General features: G+C 43.9%; 1 protein-coding gene across 1 annotated transcript in view; it reads left to right on the plus strand.

The window, feature by feature from the left end:
* ADAM17 (ADAM metallopeptidase domain 17) overlaps nucleotides 1-16,936 on the plus strand; it is a 597,876-nt gene that overhangs the window by 289,132 nt on the left and 291,808 nt on the right. Inside the window, exon 9 of the mRNA XM_085610726.1 lies at nucleotides 5,195-5,339. Within this exon, the coding sequence (XP_085466852.1) occupies nucleotides 5,195-5,339 (145 nt within the window). The remainder of the gene's footprint in view (nucleotides 1-5,194; nucleotides 5,340-16,936) is intronic.

Below are 16,936 nucleotides of genomic sequence, written 5' to 3' on the forward strand. Positions count from 1 at the left end.
ATCCCCCAAGAGCAAAAACGGTTTTATTTTTTTTTCGGCAATTTTGCCGAGTACGCTTACCGTACGCTTACCGTAAGCGTACGGTAAAAAATAGAAATAAAAAAACCACTATCCACACTTACCCCACCCCCTGTGCTTTTGGTGGCCGTAGACTACCAAATGTACAGGGCTTATTACATCAGTAAAAAAACTATATTTTGGCAACATGAAATTATAAAATCGAAATAAAAAAAACACTATCCACATTGACCCCACCCCCTGTGCTTTTGGTGGCCGAAGGCCACCAAATGTACAGGGCTTATTAAAGTTGATAAAAACCGTGCACGGAACGCACTGCGTTAAGTGGGCGCGCACGCCTCGAATGGCGTAAAGTAACTTAGCATTTAAAAAACCGTACAAATTCACTGAAAAAACCATAGGTTTCACACACGTTATAGTTAGGAATTAGCATTTAAAAAACCTTGCAAATTCACTGAAAAAACCATAGGTTTCACACATGTTATAGTTAGCGGAAATTTTACTGATAAAAAACCAATGAAATTGCCCCGTTATAGTTAGTGCTGGCAACTATAACTCACGCGACCGCAATCTTCTGCTGATGACATATGTGTCTTTATGAAAAACAAATATTTGTAATATATGTATAGCTAAAAATGTATGGAAGAAGACATGGGCAAATAAGTGTCTAAATACAGTATTAGCATCAGCAGAGGATTGCGGTCGCGTGAGTTATAGTTGCCAGCACTAACTATAACGGGGCAATTTCATTGGTTTTTTATCAGTAAAATTTCCGCTAACTATAACATGTGTGAAACCTATGGTTTTTTCAGTGAATGTATATATATATATATGTATATATATGTATTTTCTATATGCTCCGGGATCCCGCACATGGGCGGGGATTATTCATAGATTATGACTTTGATGAGTATACCCCTGGATGAGAACTAGGATTACAGGTAAGTAACTAATCCTTCTTGAACACTTGAACCAGCATCTCGGACATCACAACTGCTTTGCAAGCAGACCCTTGATCTCCTTCTGTTGGAGAAGGAGATCCCAGGTGCACTGAGCCCCATTAAGTGTGGCAAAACAACAGAACCTACTTGACTCCCAGATGAGTTTTTGAAGAAACATGATGTCTTCCTGAGTACCCACCTTATGAAAATGTACAAAGAGATGAATTATTTCCAGTATGCTCCCAAGGAGCGACTATTTCAGAAAATGGTAAACTGGGACAACCACCATAAATGTGTTATTTTGTGCCGACCCATACCACTGATTAAAGTGAAAACCAAAATCTTGGCATAAATCCTAGTGAACAAGTTGACACCGATGATTTCCTCTTCAGTGCATTCTAATCAGTGCCGATTTATGTCTAGCAGAGGCATCTGGCATTGTATAAGACTGGTACAAATACCCTGGCTGCAACGCAAGATTCTGCGGACCCCAGTGCCTTGGTGTTAACCAATTTCTAAAAGGTGCTTGATCGCTTGAATTACCAAATGAAAGGACATCACACAGGTATATATATCAAATATATATGTATTTATTTCTAGACACACTCTACTGATCTCTTTATGAGATTAGAAGTCAGGAACATATGCAAATATCAACGTTTCACAATAAGTTAAGCACAAATATGGCTGGGGCCCTAGGGGCGTACCAGACAATTATACTAAAAAAGAGGTTTAGGAAAGTCAACTTGCAAGGGGACAAGGCCTAGGGCCTGTAGAATCGCTGGGGCTTCACTATTCCACCCAAGGCAGGTAAGTAAAAGGCCCACAGCAGACGAGTGCAGTGTGAGAACACAGCCGCGGGTTCCCTATTGATTTCAATGGAGCAAGTAGCGGTTGGATTTTTAACGTTTAAGGGTACTTCTAGAGAGTCTACAAGCAAGCCACTTACAAGGTAAGTAGTTCGAGGGCCAACACCCACAGGAGCACCGGAGTGCACGAGTTACCTCACCTAGGGAAGCCGGGTGCATAGGTGTCTTTTGGTGTCGGGTCGCGTCGTCGTTTTCTATGGAAGCTGAAGACGTTTTGCTGCTTGCGAAGACTGGAGAAGTGTCCGGTGGAATCCAAGGCTGGATTCAAGATGAAGAAGACCTGAAAGCAGAAGGGACAGTGTTCACAGTCACTTGCCAGTGACCCGGGGCCCGGAAGATGGATGCCCATGGAAGTCGGGTGATTTCAGGTGATCAAGGGTGTTTTGACTCTTCAGCCACGAGGTCCAGGTGAGTTATTTTATCAAATCATTGAAAAAAAGTATCTTCGGCCCTAGATTTATCGCTTACATACACATGCTGTATAACAATCAGTGGCTGTAGGTTAGAGTAAATTATATCTGTTCTCAACCCTTTCCTATTAACAGGGGTACCAAAGAAGGATGTCCCCTATCATCCTCATTTTCACCTTAGCAATAGTCCTTTGCATTCTTAAAAAAAGTAGATGGTCTTGTTCCGGGTTTCTGGTGGGACGCGGAAAGGGAAGTCTTTGGGACCTATTCACAAACTGCATTTTGTAGTGCATTTAATAATACTACTGTAGTACTACTAAAGTATTACAAAATGCTAGTTCCAAATCTGAGTGTAAGTCTCCACTTCTATATTTTCTATAAGAAGATCCTCACTCCCCCTGGTCCATCCCACAATCAGCAGTAAATGTGAGAGGGACTAGAGGGAGTGGTTCAAAAATGGGACGTACTTACTACAAAATAGCTTGGGTTTAGGGAAGAGTAAGGGGAGGGTAAGCGAATCCCTTGGAGGTGCTTAGGGAAGGACATTCACCCAACCAGAAAAAATTAAGCCTGTTCCTATTCACAAACTGCTCTTCTAATTTACTGTAGCCCAAAAGTACTCAAAACAGTAGTAAATGTACTGGTACTGCAACACCATCCCATAGAAAGAAATGGAGGCAGGAACTTAAAATGAAACCCCATAGCAAACCATTTGAAATTATATTATTTTATATACTTAAAAATATAAATAATTTTCACACAATATCTAAAAGTAAAACATAAGTTTTGTTTTCTTTTAACTTACATTAATACTGTAACACATTGTTTTCAAATATAATTCAGTTATTTGTAATCAATTTTACACATAACTTGTAATTAATATATAATATAAAATATATATTTTACTTTAGTAAGATTTTTTAAATAAAATGTTTTTAATTTAATTTATTCAAGTAAAAGAAGTTTCTAATACTGTGTTGTAGTATTTTATATTTTGGTATGCGTTGAAAATAAACATATACAAATTAACAATAATATTTAAATTTTAAACTATTTTAGTAATTGTTTTCAAGTTCAGCAAACATTTTTACTTTATACTATACTTCACCATAGGGAGATTTGGGCAGAGATCTCCCTTTGGTAAAGTATAAGGAAACCCTTTCCTTGACAGTCAAAGCAAATCTGGTGGTGATCCGTTCCCTTTCCTACCCTAGATGAGCATTTATACTGGCTCTCAGTTGGAGTCAATATCCTATCCTTTCGATGGTGGAAAGGAGAAGAGGAATTTGTAAATACTGACAAACAGTCATATTTGTGGGTATTCCCAAACTTCCAAGGCTCACCACACCTTGGAACTCCCACCTATAAAGTGAGTTTAACGGGTGTGCAGAATTTCATACATGTGGCAGAGATCTCTGGGCATATTAATGGTCTTACACCTGCTAGGAATCCCTTTCTCAATTCCTAATAGGTGTAAGTGAGGGAAATTCAGTTGTGAACATACGTTTATGACCAAATTTTCCTTTTGTGAATAGGACCCAATGAGTTCTAGATGTTAAAGAAAACTCTGACTTCAAGCTTTTGTTTTGAAAATTGAGTTGTTTTTGTATTTAAAGAATCTGAGTTACAGAGAAAAACAGCAAGAGGATCCCCCTAACATCTGCTGTGAGATGAGCTGCCCAGGCAAGGCAGAAAACACATATACCCCATTACAGGAGTTTCTAGAATCAGTCACATGTCTGAATTTTCGCTAAGACGCAGGAAGGTTCAGTGGTGAGATCATTGAAGAGGGTTCTGAACAAGCTAAGATCTGAAAACCTCAGCTCGGTGCCAAGACACTTCACATCTTACCTAATAGATTGGCATATCTAGTATTCAAAGTAAACATGAGCAGGGAAAATGCTGCTATGAGTAACTACAGATAAGCAATTAAAAAAACAATATGTTTAAATTTCACCCGGCACTAGATGAACGAGATCGTTCTGCCTCCTTGAGTTTTTCAGTTTACACATGGATTGTACAATCACGTTTGACCTACTTGAACATAAGTATTAACTGGGAGAGTTCTGCTGTGTTTTTTCTTGCAGGTAGTTTCTACTTGTACCCTATTAAGCACAGGTGTTTGAACTCTGTTTTGTGTGCTACTGACATGCAATGATATAGGGTACTCTGGTAATGTGTGATCATTTGTTTAGATCCGGACAAAGTCTTGCGGCTTCAGTCTGCAGTCTCTGCAGCATTTAGAACTCATTTTGGGTGCTTCAACACAGAGTATATTTTAATAATCTAGCCTTGACTACAAAACTCAGCTAAGTCCTATGCTGTCTTTCAATTGGAGTAGTGTCTCTCCTAGTAATGTGATATGGTGGTTGGCATTTTTGCCAACTGTTGTGATTCATTTACAAAAGAGAGGTCATTGTCAAACCAGTACCAAGATTTACTGAATGGGCTTTGATTAGGGCGAGTCCTCGTACTTATTGGCACACTTCGCTTCTTAAAATATTTTAAACAGGACAAAATAACTCGTGGTCCTTCTTTATGTGAAAGGCCGGCTGTCTGAATCGAAAAATATCTATGCCTTTTCAAAGCATAAACTGATGTGTTCTGCATTCACAACAACTAAGAACTAAAATGGTAATTTTGTTATTACAGCAAACTTGTAATGTAATCTGTTATCAGTAAGGGGGATGTTAATGTCTCAACATCTATTTTCTTTGTTGAATTTTAGCCCATAATCAAAATTGAACTGATGATTTTCAACCTAAACTGCTGCATCCTGCATACGTGCTGTTCAATTGTGTTCCAAGGTCATACTTTTAGGTTTTAAAGTTGTGGCAACTTTGTTTCTGTTTTAGCCATATTTGATGCTATGAGATAAACTTGATTATAAAATCCCATAGAAGGTTAGTTTGAAATACTATTTTGAATTCTTATAATTTTTTGTTTTTGATTTTAGCAATTCAGTGCTGATATATCCGAAAAAGCAGCAACTGTATGTCTTGCACACCTGTTTACATATCAAGATTTTGACATGGGAACACTTGGGTTAGCTTACGTTGGTTCACCCAAGGGAAGTGCCCATGGAGGAATTTGTCCAAAGGGTAAGGCTTTCAGTCATCTAATAATGTTCTGTATTTTTCATGTACTCCTGCTTAATAGGTTATTTTTTTTAAAACTAATTTAAACTATGTGTTAGTCGTAATACAATTTTGGAATGTGATTATGGTGCATAAAACAATTGCCTTAGGGATTTTGCTTTATTAGAATTATTGAGAATGAAAACCTTAATTCATTAAAGGTCTATTCAGTGAGGGTGTCTCTGCAAAGAGGTGTGTTTGTTAATTTACCTTACCCGTTTAGTCTTGTTTTACCAACCATTATAGTCACAGGAACAAAACGACACTAACAAAAGTCAAAGTGAGTTTGTTCCACACTAGCCAGGACACTGCTACTCAGTCTACAGCTGAAAATTAGCCTTTTAAGCCTTCTTGCATCTCTGAGTGGTGTTGATGTGCACGTAAGACATAACTCAAAGAGGTGGAGTTTACAGTCCAAACACATTATCACAGCTGCACTAATGATGTTGATATCTAGCCAAAGTTGAGTTATTGTAAAAACATAATACTTTAATTGTATCTTGATACATAGATCTATGTACAGTAAACACTAAAATCAAATATCAAAAAGCACTCATCATAATCGTATAATAAAAAGCGAAGTAGAGTGACAATACAGTGATAAAACAAGGGAGCACACAATATTCACAAACATGATCGCTAACTGATTAACGATCCGTGTACACTACGCAAGCTGCTTGTCATCCTTTGCAAGTTGTGATGGGATAACACCCACTGCCAGACCTTGGCTAATGATTTAAAAACATACTGAAGGCTGGTCACAATAGGATTTCCCCATGAGGAGACTCCCTAGACAAGGCTTTTCTGGTATCAATCTAAGGAGAATGAATTATGTATTATAGACCGCATCCTCCATAGAAGGCTTACATACTTTTCATTGCCCTGAAGAAGTCTGATGGAACGAAATGCGTTGGCTACGGTCGCATTTTATCGTGAAGAAAAGTTTTTGAATAAAGAAAATGTGAATAACACCTGCTGAATCAATGTCTTGTATAAAGTATATGGTGTAATCAGATTAAGTATAATTTGGAGTGCTGGACCATATTGTCGTCGTGATTGTGAACTCAATACTGCAAAATTGAGAATTGCTAGTCTCCCACAAACGCCTGATTTTTGTTGGGGGTTTGCAAATCTAGATATTTACGATCCTCGTGACCTTGAAAACTTTTAACAGCTACAGCGTAAGCAACACAGTGGCCAATCGACCAGTAACACTACACTAATTCTGAAAAAGGAAAGCTGGAGTCTCTCAGCTTTTGTGAAAGAGTTGCAGTATCCTCAAAGATGAGCCTTTTCCCCAGGTTAAGGGTTATGAGTAGTTGGCCCTTGGAAATGTGGACATATTATGCTATGCGGTCCTAAGGGAGGGACTAGCTCAGTGAGTGGGTGGGACAGACCACATTCTTATCAAAGGACTCAATGTGTGGGACACATTATTTCACATTGGGCCATTCAGACCTTTTTCAGTCTAGCAAATGTGAAGGTCAACTAAGTTCTTGGACCTTTGTTAAAAAAGGTGGCGCAGTAGGTAACTGTGTTTAACAGGCAGAGTCACCCTTCTTCTAGCGGCAGCCCCCCTTTGATCAATTTTGATGTATAGGTAGGACTTCTAGTAATCCTTTGTGCCTCTTTCTGAACTGCTTGGATGGCTGAGGGCTTTCAAGCAGGCACGTTTTGGAACAGAACAGGCCAGCAGACCTTCATCGGGGCTTTGAGGCTTGTTCCCTACTAAGAATATGGTGTGAAAACACTAGCAGCGTGCTTCACACAGCACCGCCTCTGCGGTTAATGCATGATAGCATCTGTAAACAAATATGTGCAGAACCACATTAGAGCTTAGGCTTCTAAGAGGGGATTATAAGGCATAGACTTAAGGGGTACCAGTGGAGAGCAGTTGCAACAACCCCCCCTAAAAATAGTGTCAAAGGGCAAGACATAAGGTCATGAGCAAACCCTAAACTTAATTGTATATCAACCCAGAATTCGACCAGGTCAGTAGGCGTAAATAAAAATGGAAAACAAGAAAAACAAAAAAAGTGTAGCAGTGCTGCCATAGAACAATAGCATTTCAGAGTGCATCTTGCAGAAGAATCCATCTTTAACACTTTTCAAACATATGGATGCTGCATCTGTCTATGTGAATAACAAACCTGTGTTACCCACCACCACTCTAAGACTGGCAGTTAGCAGAGAGCAGGCCATTTTTCCATCAGTTCCTCTGGTCTCACTGATATGGTAAGACACGGGCTTGTCTCAACCCACTCTACAATCCCAATCAAGAAGTTTGCTGTAATCTTAACCAGGCAAAATATTATGGCTATCTGGATCAGTCTACCGATTACTAAATGCCTATTCTTTACCTTCGGTAATGCTTATTCAAATGAAATTACCGAGATCGGATAAAATAAATATACTTTCAGGTAACTTGCAAATAGTTTAGGCCCAGGGTTGGGCAGGCATAGTTGGTAATCTGGTGATTCGCGAAGGCCTACTCTCACAGATCAGTGTGTGGGCTGGTTTTTCGGCTATTTGTGGCTTTTTTGTGGTTTGGTAGGCCGGTTCTTACCGTTTATATTCCTAATATTACCACAAACATTGCCTTCAGCAAGCACAAATGCATGCAGTCTCCCATACCTTGCAAAACACTTTCACAACTTTTCTTCACAAGTTTAAAACTGCCCTGATTTGCAGATGTAGGCCACATTCTTAGCTATTTGTTTTGGTTATAGAGGCCAATTGTATTTGGTCCCCGGACCGATTGTTTGCCCAAGTCCGACCCTGTTCAATCCTAAATGCTTTCCTCACAAACAAATGAAGACACAACTTCCATCATACTAAATCATATATTATGATGTTAATCATATTATGGTTTTCTGTCACAGTATTATCCCCTCTACGGTCTCATCCATCCCATACATTTTGTAGCTGCTCACTTTCCAAAAATGAAGTGATCAATGTGATTTTTTTGGTTTGTTTTTTTCTAATACAGAGACAGCGTCTTTTGAAATAAACCAGTTGTAAATGGAATTACTGAGGCATATGGAATTTGATTCAAAGTGTATACAATCAGACCAGACAATATATGTAATTTTAGCTGTATTGCATGTTTTAATCAACTAATAGAGCAATGTTCTCAAATCCAGTGGAGGACTTGTCAAGGGTGTCCCTCCGACCTCTTCTATGGTCTATGTATTTTGAACCTTTTGTGAAAAAGTGTCTCTCAAAGCATTCTTTCCTTGTCATCACATTAAATCTAGTATCTTTAAGATTTGCTTGTAAGTTGCTAAATTGAAATCTTTGTGTATCTAAAGGGAAATTGTAGGAGAGTAGGGTCTGCTTTCTATGTTCACCCCCACTTTTTGCTTTTGCTTTACTGGTTTTCGACTTAGATGTGGCTGTGGGCCTGCTAATCAGACCCACAGCCCTGCTGTTCTCTCTCTAAATTAATACTATGTACTTTAGGTGCATAACCCATTTGGATAGGATCACCTTATTGGCCCCTGTACAGTGTACCCTAGGTACCCAGGGCATAGGTGTACCCTAGGCCTACCAGGGGCTGCAGCATGTATTATGCCACCCCTGGCCTGGCCTTCCATTTTGACACAACTGGCTGATCACTCAGCTGGGGCAAGGTCGTGTAATCACCCCTTGCTTAGGTGTAGTATTCCTATACCTAACTTACATATAGACACATGTGTACCTATCAGTCACTCCTATGGCAGGCCTTGACAATCCTGGAGGCAGAGTGCTTGGTAACATGTGAGATGGTGCTCTAGCATGAGCTGAGCCTGTCTGCAGCTTTCGGAACCTTGTCCTTATAGCTGTTCTATGATATAGCCTACCATATACTCTTAAAGTGCCTTATAATCTTAGCCGGTTATGGTAACTATGGTTTGGCTTTATCGAAACATGTCGTGTAAGGTGTCTAACACTGTGGAATAATACCCCCATGCCATTTCTGGACATGAGAATATTATTCCCCCCTTCTAGAGGGAAAGACATGTTAAAATCATACTTCAACTGTTAGCCTCTGACCAAAGCCTCAGCATCACAAAATGGATGCTGCTGCCACGACACAAGTCTGACCTCCTGCAGCTGGGAGTGATCCCAGCCAGGGAGGCCTGGACAATAGGTTTCCTGCTTGGGGAGGTGCTAGCACCTCCCCAGACAGCCTTTAGTGTATTGGGGCAGGGTGGGCTGAAAGGAATGAGCCATGCCTGGGGCACACAAGGTGTTCCTTGCATAGTCCAGTTCAAACCGGCGCTGGGGCACTCCAGCCCTAGCTCTGGCGCGAAACTGGACAAAGGGAAGTGGGTGTAACCACCCCCTCCCAGGTCCCACCCATAAGGCGTGACCTAGCAGGTATCCCAGCCCCCCAGATTAGTATAAGAGTGGGAGTTGGGCCTCAAGACTTTAGATTATCCTGAACCTGCAAAACTGAACAGAAACTCTGGACCTTCGACATTCGACGAAAGAAGAAGACTGAAGAATCTCCCTTGTAGCCAAGGAGTGGCTACCCTGTGCAAACAGGCACCATCAAGAGACTACCCTTTGCTTTGCGACCGTTCTACGAGGAACCGACTGCAGAGCCCGACCAGAGCCTTGACTTCCAGACTTCTCCGACCCTCATCCACATCTGCAGCAGAGCTGAGATCCGTGGAGGCGACGAGCGACGTGGGACCGGCTACCTGGAAAAAGTGGCTAGTAACTTACAGCGCAGCTTCTGAGGTACCCTCGAAGTTGTGCACCGGGGATTGAGAAGCCCCAACCCCAAGCACCATCTGCACCGAAGATCAGCCCCCCACACTCCACGAGTCCTGCGTGGGGCCCTTCAGCATTTTCCTGCTTGCCGCGTCTGTCCGGTTGCTTGCCCGCTGGCTAGTGGCCTCTGTGACGACGCACCCTGAAATCTTCTGCGCTGGTTTGGCTCCTCCAGACTGGCTCCCGCTTCTCTGCAAAGAAGAAGCACCCCAGACCCTCCTGGTCTGCACCAGAAGCAAGTCCTTCGTTCTTCGTGGGTTCCGCTTGCCAAGGCTTGGTGAGTCCTAGTCCAACTTCGACGCCGCCGACAGCAAGAGCCTTCGTGGGACAGCTCGCCTCCTGGTCCTGGTCGTCCTCGACGCTTCCTGGTCCTCCTGGCTGCAGCGACAAGCTTCACCTTCACCTGCAATCTTCACGACATCGCCTGGTTCCTTCCTGGTTCCACGTGGTCACTGGCTAGTGACCTTGACTCTGTCCCTTCTGCTTGCAGGTTTCTTCTCTTCTTGATCCCAGCCTTGGGATCCACCGGACACTCTTCACTGACTGCCTGTCAGCATCTTTCTTCAGGCATCCATAGGAGTCGACGACGAAAACGACGCATCTTCACCCCTATGCACCCGCAGCCTGTGGGCTAGGTAACTTGGGTACTCCGGTGCTCATCAGGATAGTGACTATCCTAGTGTCTAGTTTTCAAGTCTCAACTTCCTAGCTACTCCGGAAGTGTCTTAAATCTACCGTTTTCTAAACTGTACTATTGCTATTGACTTTTACGCATTACGCGTGAGTGTTTCCACTCTGCACACGAATCCCGTGGGCCTCCCACTGCCTAACTAACGCTAGTGTAGTGTAGCCCCAGCGATTCCCTAGGCCTAGGCCTATTCTATTTCCGTGACAGTGGTTCTTATACCACTTACTTAGTATATGGTTTGCGTGGCCCCTAGGGCCTAACTGTATTACTTACCTGTGTGACTTAATGTATGCATAAATAAGACTGTGTTGTACTTACCTCTAATCTCATAAAGAGTGCTGAGGGTTTGCTTAGAATAAATACACTTTATTATATATATATATCTGTTGTGGTGTCCTTTCATTTGGTATTCAAGGGATTATATATGGTATCACAGCTGGCTTCACATGCCATTCAGAGTTTAGCCTAAGACTGCTCTTGTCCATGCTACCACTAGGATAGCTGGTCTATAAGGTTGACTTTACAACCAATCACCATAAGGGTATTTGGACTGATATAAGGTGTACACTAGAACTAGTGACATCATACATCAGGCCAACTTCTCACATTGGTGAGCAGCGGTTGGGATCTGAGCTTGCTGTTGTAATACCATTGTAATCTTGAGATACTGAATTGAAAGATCACACAGATATTGTCTAGGTACATATAACATAGATTATTATACTTAAGTCCTACTGGACTTTGTAGTTGTAGGTTGAAGGGAGTAACACACCCTGACTACAACTACTAGAGAGGTTTAGTAGATACAACTAGTGTAGGTAGGTGCACACACCACACCCTCACTAGATCATGTCTCTGAGAGGAGATCAAGTAGATGCTCTCTCAGGAGGATCAGGTCTGCAAAAGATCCCCTCTAGATATGATACCTTAACATTCCAGGAGATGAGACACTTGTGTACCTCCAGAGGAATAAAACAGGGTGCAAACCCTACCCTCCTTCAGTTAAGACAACTCCTAGAGGAGTATGATGCTCTTAGGGCATCTCAGGCAGGTGCCCTAGGCACAGAGGAGGGTCTACCCACCACAGAGGAGTCAGATGGGGCTTCAGATGGAGAGGTAGACAGCCAGGGCCTAGTAGGAAGACTTAGCCAGGCTAACCTAAGTTTACATGGGAGTTTGCGTGGGGTCCCCCCATACAGACCCACAAGTAGGCTTACACAGAGAAGCAGGAGGGACAGATCCCCTTCAAGGGAATCCATCCACTCCCATGTCTCTAGCATCTCTAATGCTTCCTCTCACAGGGGAATGACTTCACCTGAGAGAAAGGAGCATGCAGCCAGAATGAGGGAGGCTAATCTGAGGATTCAGAGGGAAGAACTTGCCCTTGCCAAAGAGAAGCTTGCTCTGGCTAGAGAACAAAAGTTAAGTGGGTTAGAACCCACTGGTGGCAGCAACATTCCTAGAGATAGAGACAGGCACTATGATAATAGAAACCTGAGCAAGATTGTCCCTCCCTACAAGTGTGGGGATGACATCCACAAATGGATAACTGCTTTGGAGAGAGCTTGCAAAGTACAGCAGGTACCCCAAAGTCAGTGGGCAGCTATCTTGTGGCTCTCCTTCTCTGAGAAAGGAAGAGACAAGCTCCTCACAGTTAGTGATGAGGATGCAGATAATTACACTGTCCTGAAGAGTGCTCTGATTGATGGGTTTGGCCTAACCACTGAACAATACAGGTTGTTGTTCAGGGATACCCAGAAGACACAGACTCAGGACTGGACTGACTTTGTAGATTGTGCCACTAAGGCTCTGGAAGGCTGGCTAATGGGAAGTAAGGTTAAGGACTATACAGGATTGTATAATTTGATCATGAGAGAGCAAATACTTAACAACTGTCAAAACCAGCTATTGCATCAACACCTGATTGATTCTGATCTGACTTCTCCCCAAGAATTGGGAAAGAAGGCAGATAGATGGGTCAGGACTAGAGTTAAGCAGAAAAACCAGAACCAGGGCGGTGATCAGAAAAAGGCAGACCAGAAGGGTAATGAGCAGAAACAAAAAGACCAGAAGTCTTCACCAGGCCCCCAAAAGGCTCAGGGGGAGGGTGGTTCCAAAAAGGATAAAAAGAAAGATGGCCAAAAGAAACCATGGTGCAACTATTGTAAGTCCAACTCACATTGGTTTAGTGAGTGCACCAAAAAGGATAAGCCCCCAGCCACCATTGCCCCTAAGGCAACTGTACCCCCTAGTTCAGCTGTAAGTGGTGGTTCCCAGCAAAAGGGGGTAGTAGGGTTAACCCTGGGAACTGAGGAGGATTCTGGCCTAGTCAGAGTACCTACTCAGGCTGTTCTGATCTGTGATGGGGACTTAGCTTTGTCCTCTACTGTAGGCCCCAGTAATCTGGGCAAGTACAGACAGACACCTTTTATCAACCAAAGAATGGCTCAGGCCTACAGGGACACTGGAGCTAGTGTCACAATGGTGACACCTGCTTTTGTGGACCCTGGACAGATCATACTAGGTGAGAATTACCTAGTGACCAACGCTAGCAATGCCACTACCTCCCATAGTGTGGCTATTGTTAACTTCTCCTGGGGAGGGGTAACTGGCCTCAAGAAAGTTGTTGTTAGTTCAGACCTTCCTGTAGAGTGTTTACTGGGCAATGATCTTGAAACTTCAGTTTGGTCTGAAGTGGAGTATAGGACCCATGCAGAAATGCTGGGGATAGATGCACATGTCCTTGCTGTGACCAGGTCACAGGCCAAAAAGTGCACCACTGAACAAGTGCTGGATCCTGAAACTATGGACCAGTCACAACCCAAGAGAAAGAGCAGTAGGGTTAAGGCTGTGCCTTCCCCCCTGCCTCAGGTGGTGGATCAGCCCTCCCAGGAGGATGATTCTGAGAGCCCTGAAGGAACTGTCCTAGAAGAACTTGAACCTGATCAGGTTGAGTTTCTTGGGACAGGGGGACCTTCAAGGGCAGATCTGAGGCAGGCTCAATTAGACTGCCCCTCTCTTGAACCCCTCAGACAGCTGGCTGCTGCTGAGGCTGCAGGGAATGCTCAAGGTACCCATAGAGTGTATTGGGATGAAGGGCTACTGTATTCAGAGGCTAGAGACCCCAAGCCTGGTGCATCCAGGAGGTTGGTCATACCACTGAAGTTCAGAGGCTTCCTTCTAACCTTGGCCCATGATATTCCCCTTGCAGGACATTTAGGCCAGAACAAGACTTGGGACAGGCTTGTCCCTCACTTTCACTGGCCCCATATGTCAGAAGATACTAAGGAGTTTTGTCGCTCCTGTGTCACCTGCCAAGCCAGTGGCAAATCAGGTGGCACCACAAAGGCCCCCCTCATACCACTACCAGTGGTGGGGGTCCCCTTTGAAAGAGTGGGCATAGATATTGTAGGACCAATGGACCCACAAACAGCATCTGGGCACAGATTCATACTGGTGATAGTGGACCATGCCACCAGGTACCCAGAAGCAATTCCCCTGAGGACCACAACAGCTCCTGTTGTGGCAAGGGCCCTGCTTGGAGTATTCTCCAGAGTGGGCTTTCCAAAGGAGGTCATTTCTGACAGAGGTACCAACTTTATGTCAGGATACTTGACTGCAATGTGGAAGGAGTGTGGTGTCAACTATAAGTTCACCACACCCTATCACCCACAGTGCAATGGGCTTGTTGAGAGATTCAACAAGACCCTAAAGGGAATGATAAAAGGATTACCAGACAAGCTTAGGCGAAGATGGGACATCCTTTTACCCTGCCTTCTGTTTGCTTACAGAGAGGTCCCACAAAAGGGGGTTGGCTACAGCCCTTTTGAGCTTTTGTTTGGGCATCCTGTAAGAGGACCCCTGTGTTTGGTGAAGGAAGGATGGGAGAGACCTCTCAGACAACCCAAACTAGACATAGTGGATTATGTACTTGGTCTCCGCTCCAGGATGGCAGAGTATATGAAGAAGGCTTCTAAAAACCTTGAGGCAAGCCAAGAACTCCAAAAAGCTTGGCATGACCAAAAGGCTGTACTGACTGGTTACCAGCCAGGGCAGAAAGTGTGGGTGTTGGAGCCAGTGGCCCCAGCAGCACTCCAAGACAAATGGTCTGGACCCCACACTATTGTTGAGAAAAAGGGGGAAGTCACCTACTTGGTGGACCTTGGGACTCCCAGAAGCCCCCACAGGGTGCTTCATGTCAACAGATTGAAGGCATATGTTGACAGGGCAGACATGCATGGCTACAGATGAGGGGCAGGAGGAAGAGAGTGACCCTCTCCCAGACCTGTTGACTCAGAACCCTGATGATGGCTCAGTTGATGGTGTGGTCTTTTCTGACAGCCTCACTGTCCATCAGCAACAGGACTGCAGACAGGTTCTGCAATCCTACAGACATATGTTCTCTCTGACCCCAAGTCAGACAAACTGGTGCACCCATGAGGTGGACACTGGTGACAGTCTGCCTGTGAAGAGTAAAATCTACAGGCAACCTGACCATGTCAGGGACTGCATAAAAGTTGAGGTACAAAAGATGTTGGAGCTGGGAGTCATTGAACCTTCAGAGAGCCCTTGGGCTAGTCCTGTAGTCCTAGTGCCAAAGCCTCACACCCAAGATGGTAAGAGAGAGATGAGGTTTTGCGTGGATTACAGAGGTCTCAATGCTGTCACTAGGACAGATGCCCACCCAATACCTAGGGCAGATGAGCTCATTGACAGACTGGCAGCTGCTAAGTTTTTGAGCACATTTGACCTAACAGCAGGCTACTGGCAAATCAGACTAGCTGAGAGTGCAAAGGCCAAAACTGCTTTCTCGACCCCAGGAGGACATTATCAATTTGTGGTAATGCCCTTTGGTTTGAAGAATGCACCTGCCACTTTCCAAAGGTTGGTGAATCAAGTCCTTACTGGGTTGGATGATTATTGTGCAGCTTATCTTGATGATATTGCTGTCTTTAGCTCCACCTGGGAGGATCACCTGGTCCACCTGAGGAATGTTTTAGAGGCCCTGCAAAAGGCAGGCCTCACTATCAAGGCCACTAAGTGCCAGATAGGGCAGAGCAAGGTTGTATACCTGGGCCACCTAGTTGGTGGGGGTCAGGTTCAACCACTGGAGAGCAAGATCCAGACCATAAAGGACTGGGCTCCTCCAACTACCCAGACTCAGGTCAGAGCTTTCTTGGGCCTGACTGGGTACTACAGAAAGTTTGTTAAGAATTATGGGTCCATAGTGACACCACTTAATGACTTGACCTCCAAGAAGATGCCAAAGAAAGTTCAGTGGACAGTAAGCTGTCAAAAAGCATTTGATGACCTGAACCAGGCCATGTGCAGTGCACCTATTCTGAAAAGTCCAGACTACTCCAAAGAGTTCATTGTCCAGACAGATGCTTCTGAGTTAGGTGTGGGAGCTGTTCTTTCACAACTGAATGTAGATGGTCAAGACCAGCCCATTGCTTTTATAAGTAGAAGGCTGACCCCTAGAGAGAAACGTTGGTCAGCTATTGAGAGGGAGGCCTTTGCTGTGGTTTGGGCCCTGAAGAAGCTGAGGCCATACTTGTTTGGCACTCACTTCAAGATTCAGACAGACCATAAGCCCCTCTTGTGGCTAAATCAGATGAAGGGTGAAAATCCAAAACTTCTTAGGTGGTCCATTTCCCTACAGGGGATGGACTTCACAGTGGAACATAGACCTGGGACTGACCATGCCAATGCAGATGGACTCTCCAGATATTTCCACTTAGAACATGAAGACTCAACTGGTCAAGGTTAGTTTAATGTCCCTAAGTTTGGGGGGGGGGGGTTGTGTAGGAGAGTAGGGTCTGCTTTCTATGTTCACCCCCACTTTTTGCTTTTGCTTTACTGGTTTTCGACTTAGATGTGGCTGTGGGCCTGCTAATCAGACCCACAGCCCTGCTGTTCTCTCTCTAAATTAATACTATGTACTTTAGGTGCATAACCCATTTGGATAGGATCACCTTATTGGCCCCTGTACAGTGTACCCTAGGTACCCAGGGCATAGGTGTACCCTAGGCCTACCAGGGGCTGCAGCATGTATTATGCCACCCCTGGCCTGGCCTTCCATTTTGACACAACTGGCTGATCACTCAGCTGG

The sequence above is a fragment of the Triturus cristatus genome, chromosome 6 (genome assembly GCF_964204655.1).
Source record: "Triturus cristatus chromosome 6, aTriCri1.1, whole genome shotgun sequence".
Taxonomy (NCBI): Eukaryota; Metazoa; Chordata; class Amphibia; order Caudata; family Salamandridae; genus Triturus; species Triturus cristatus.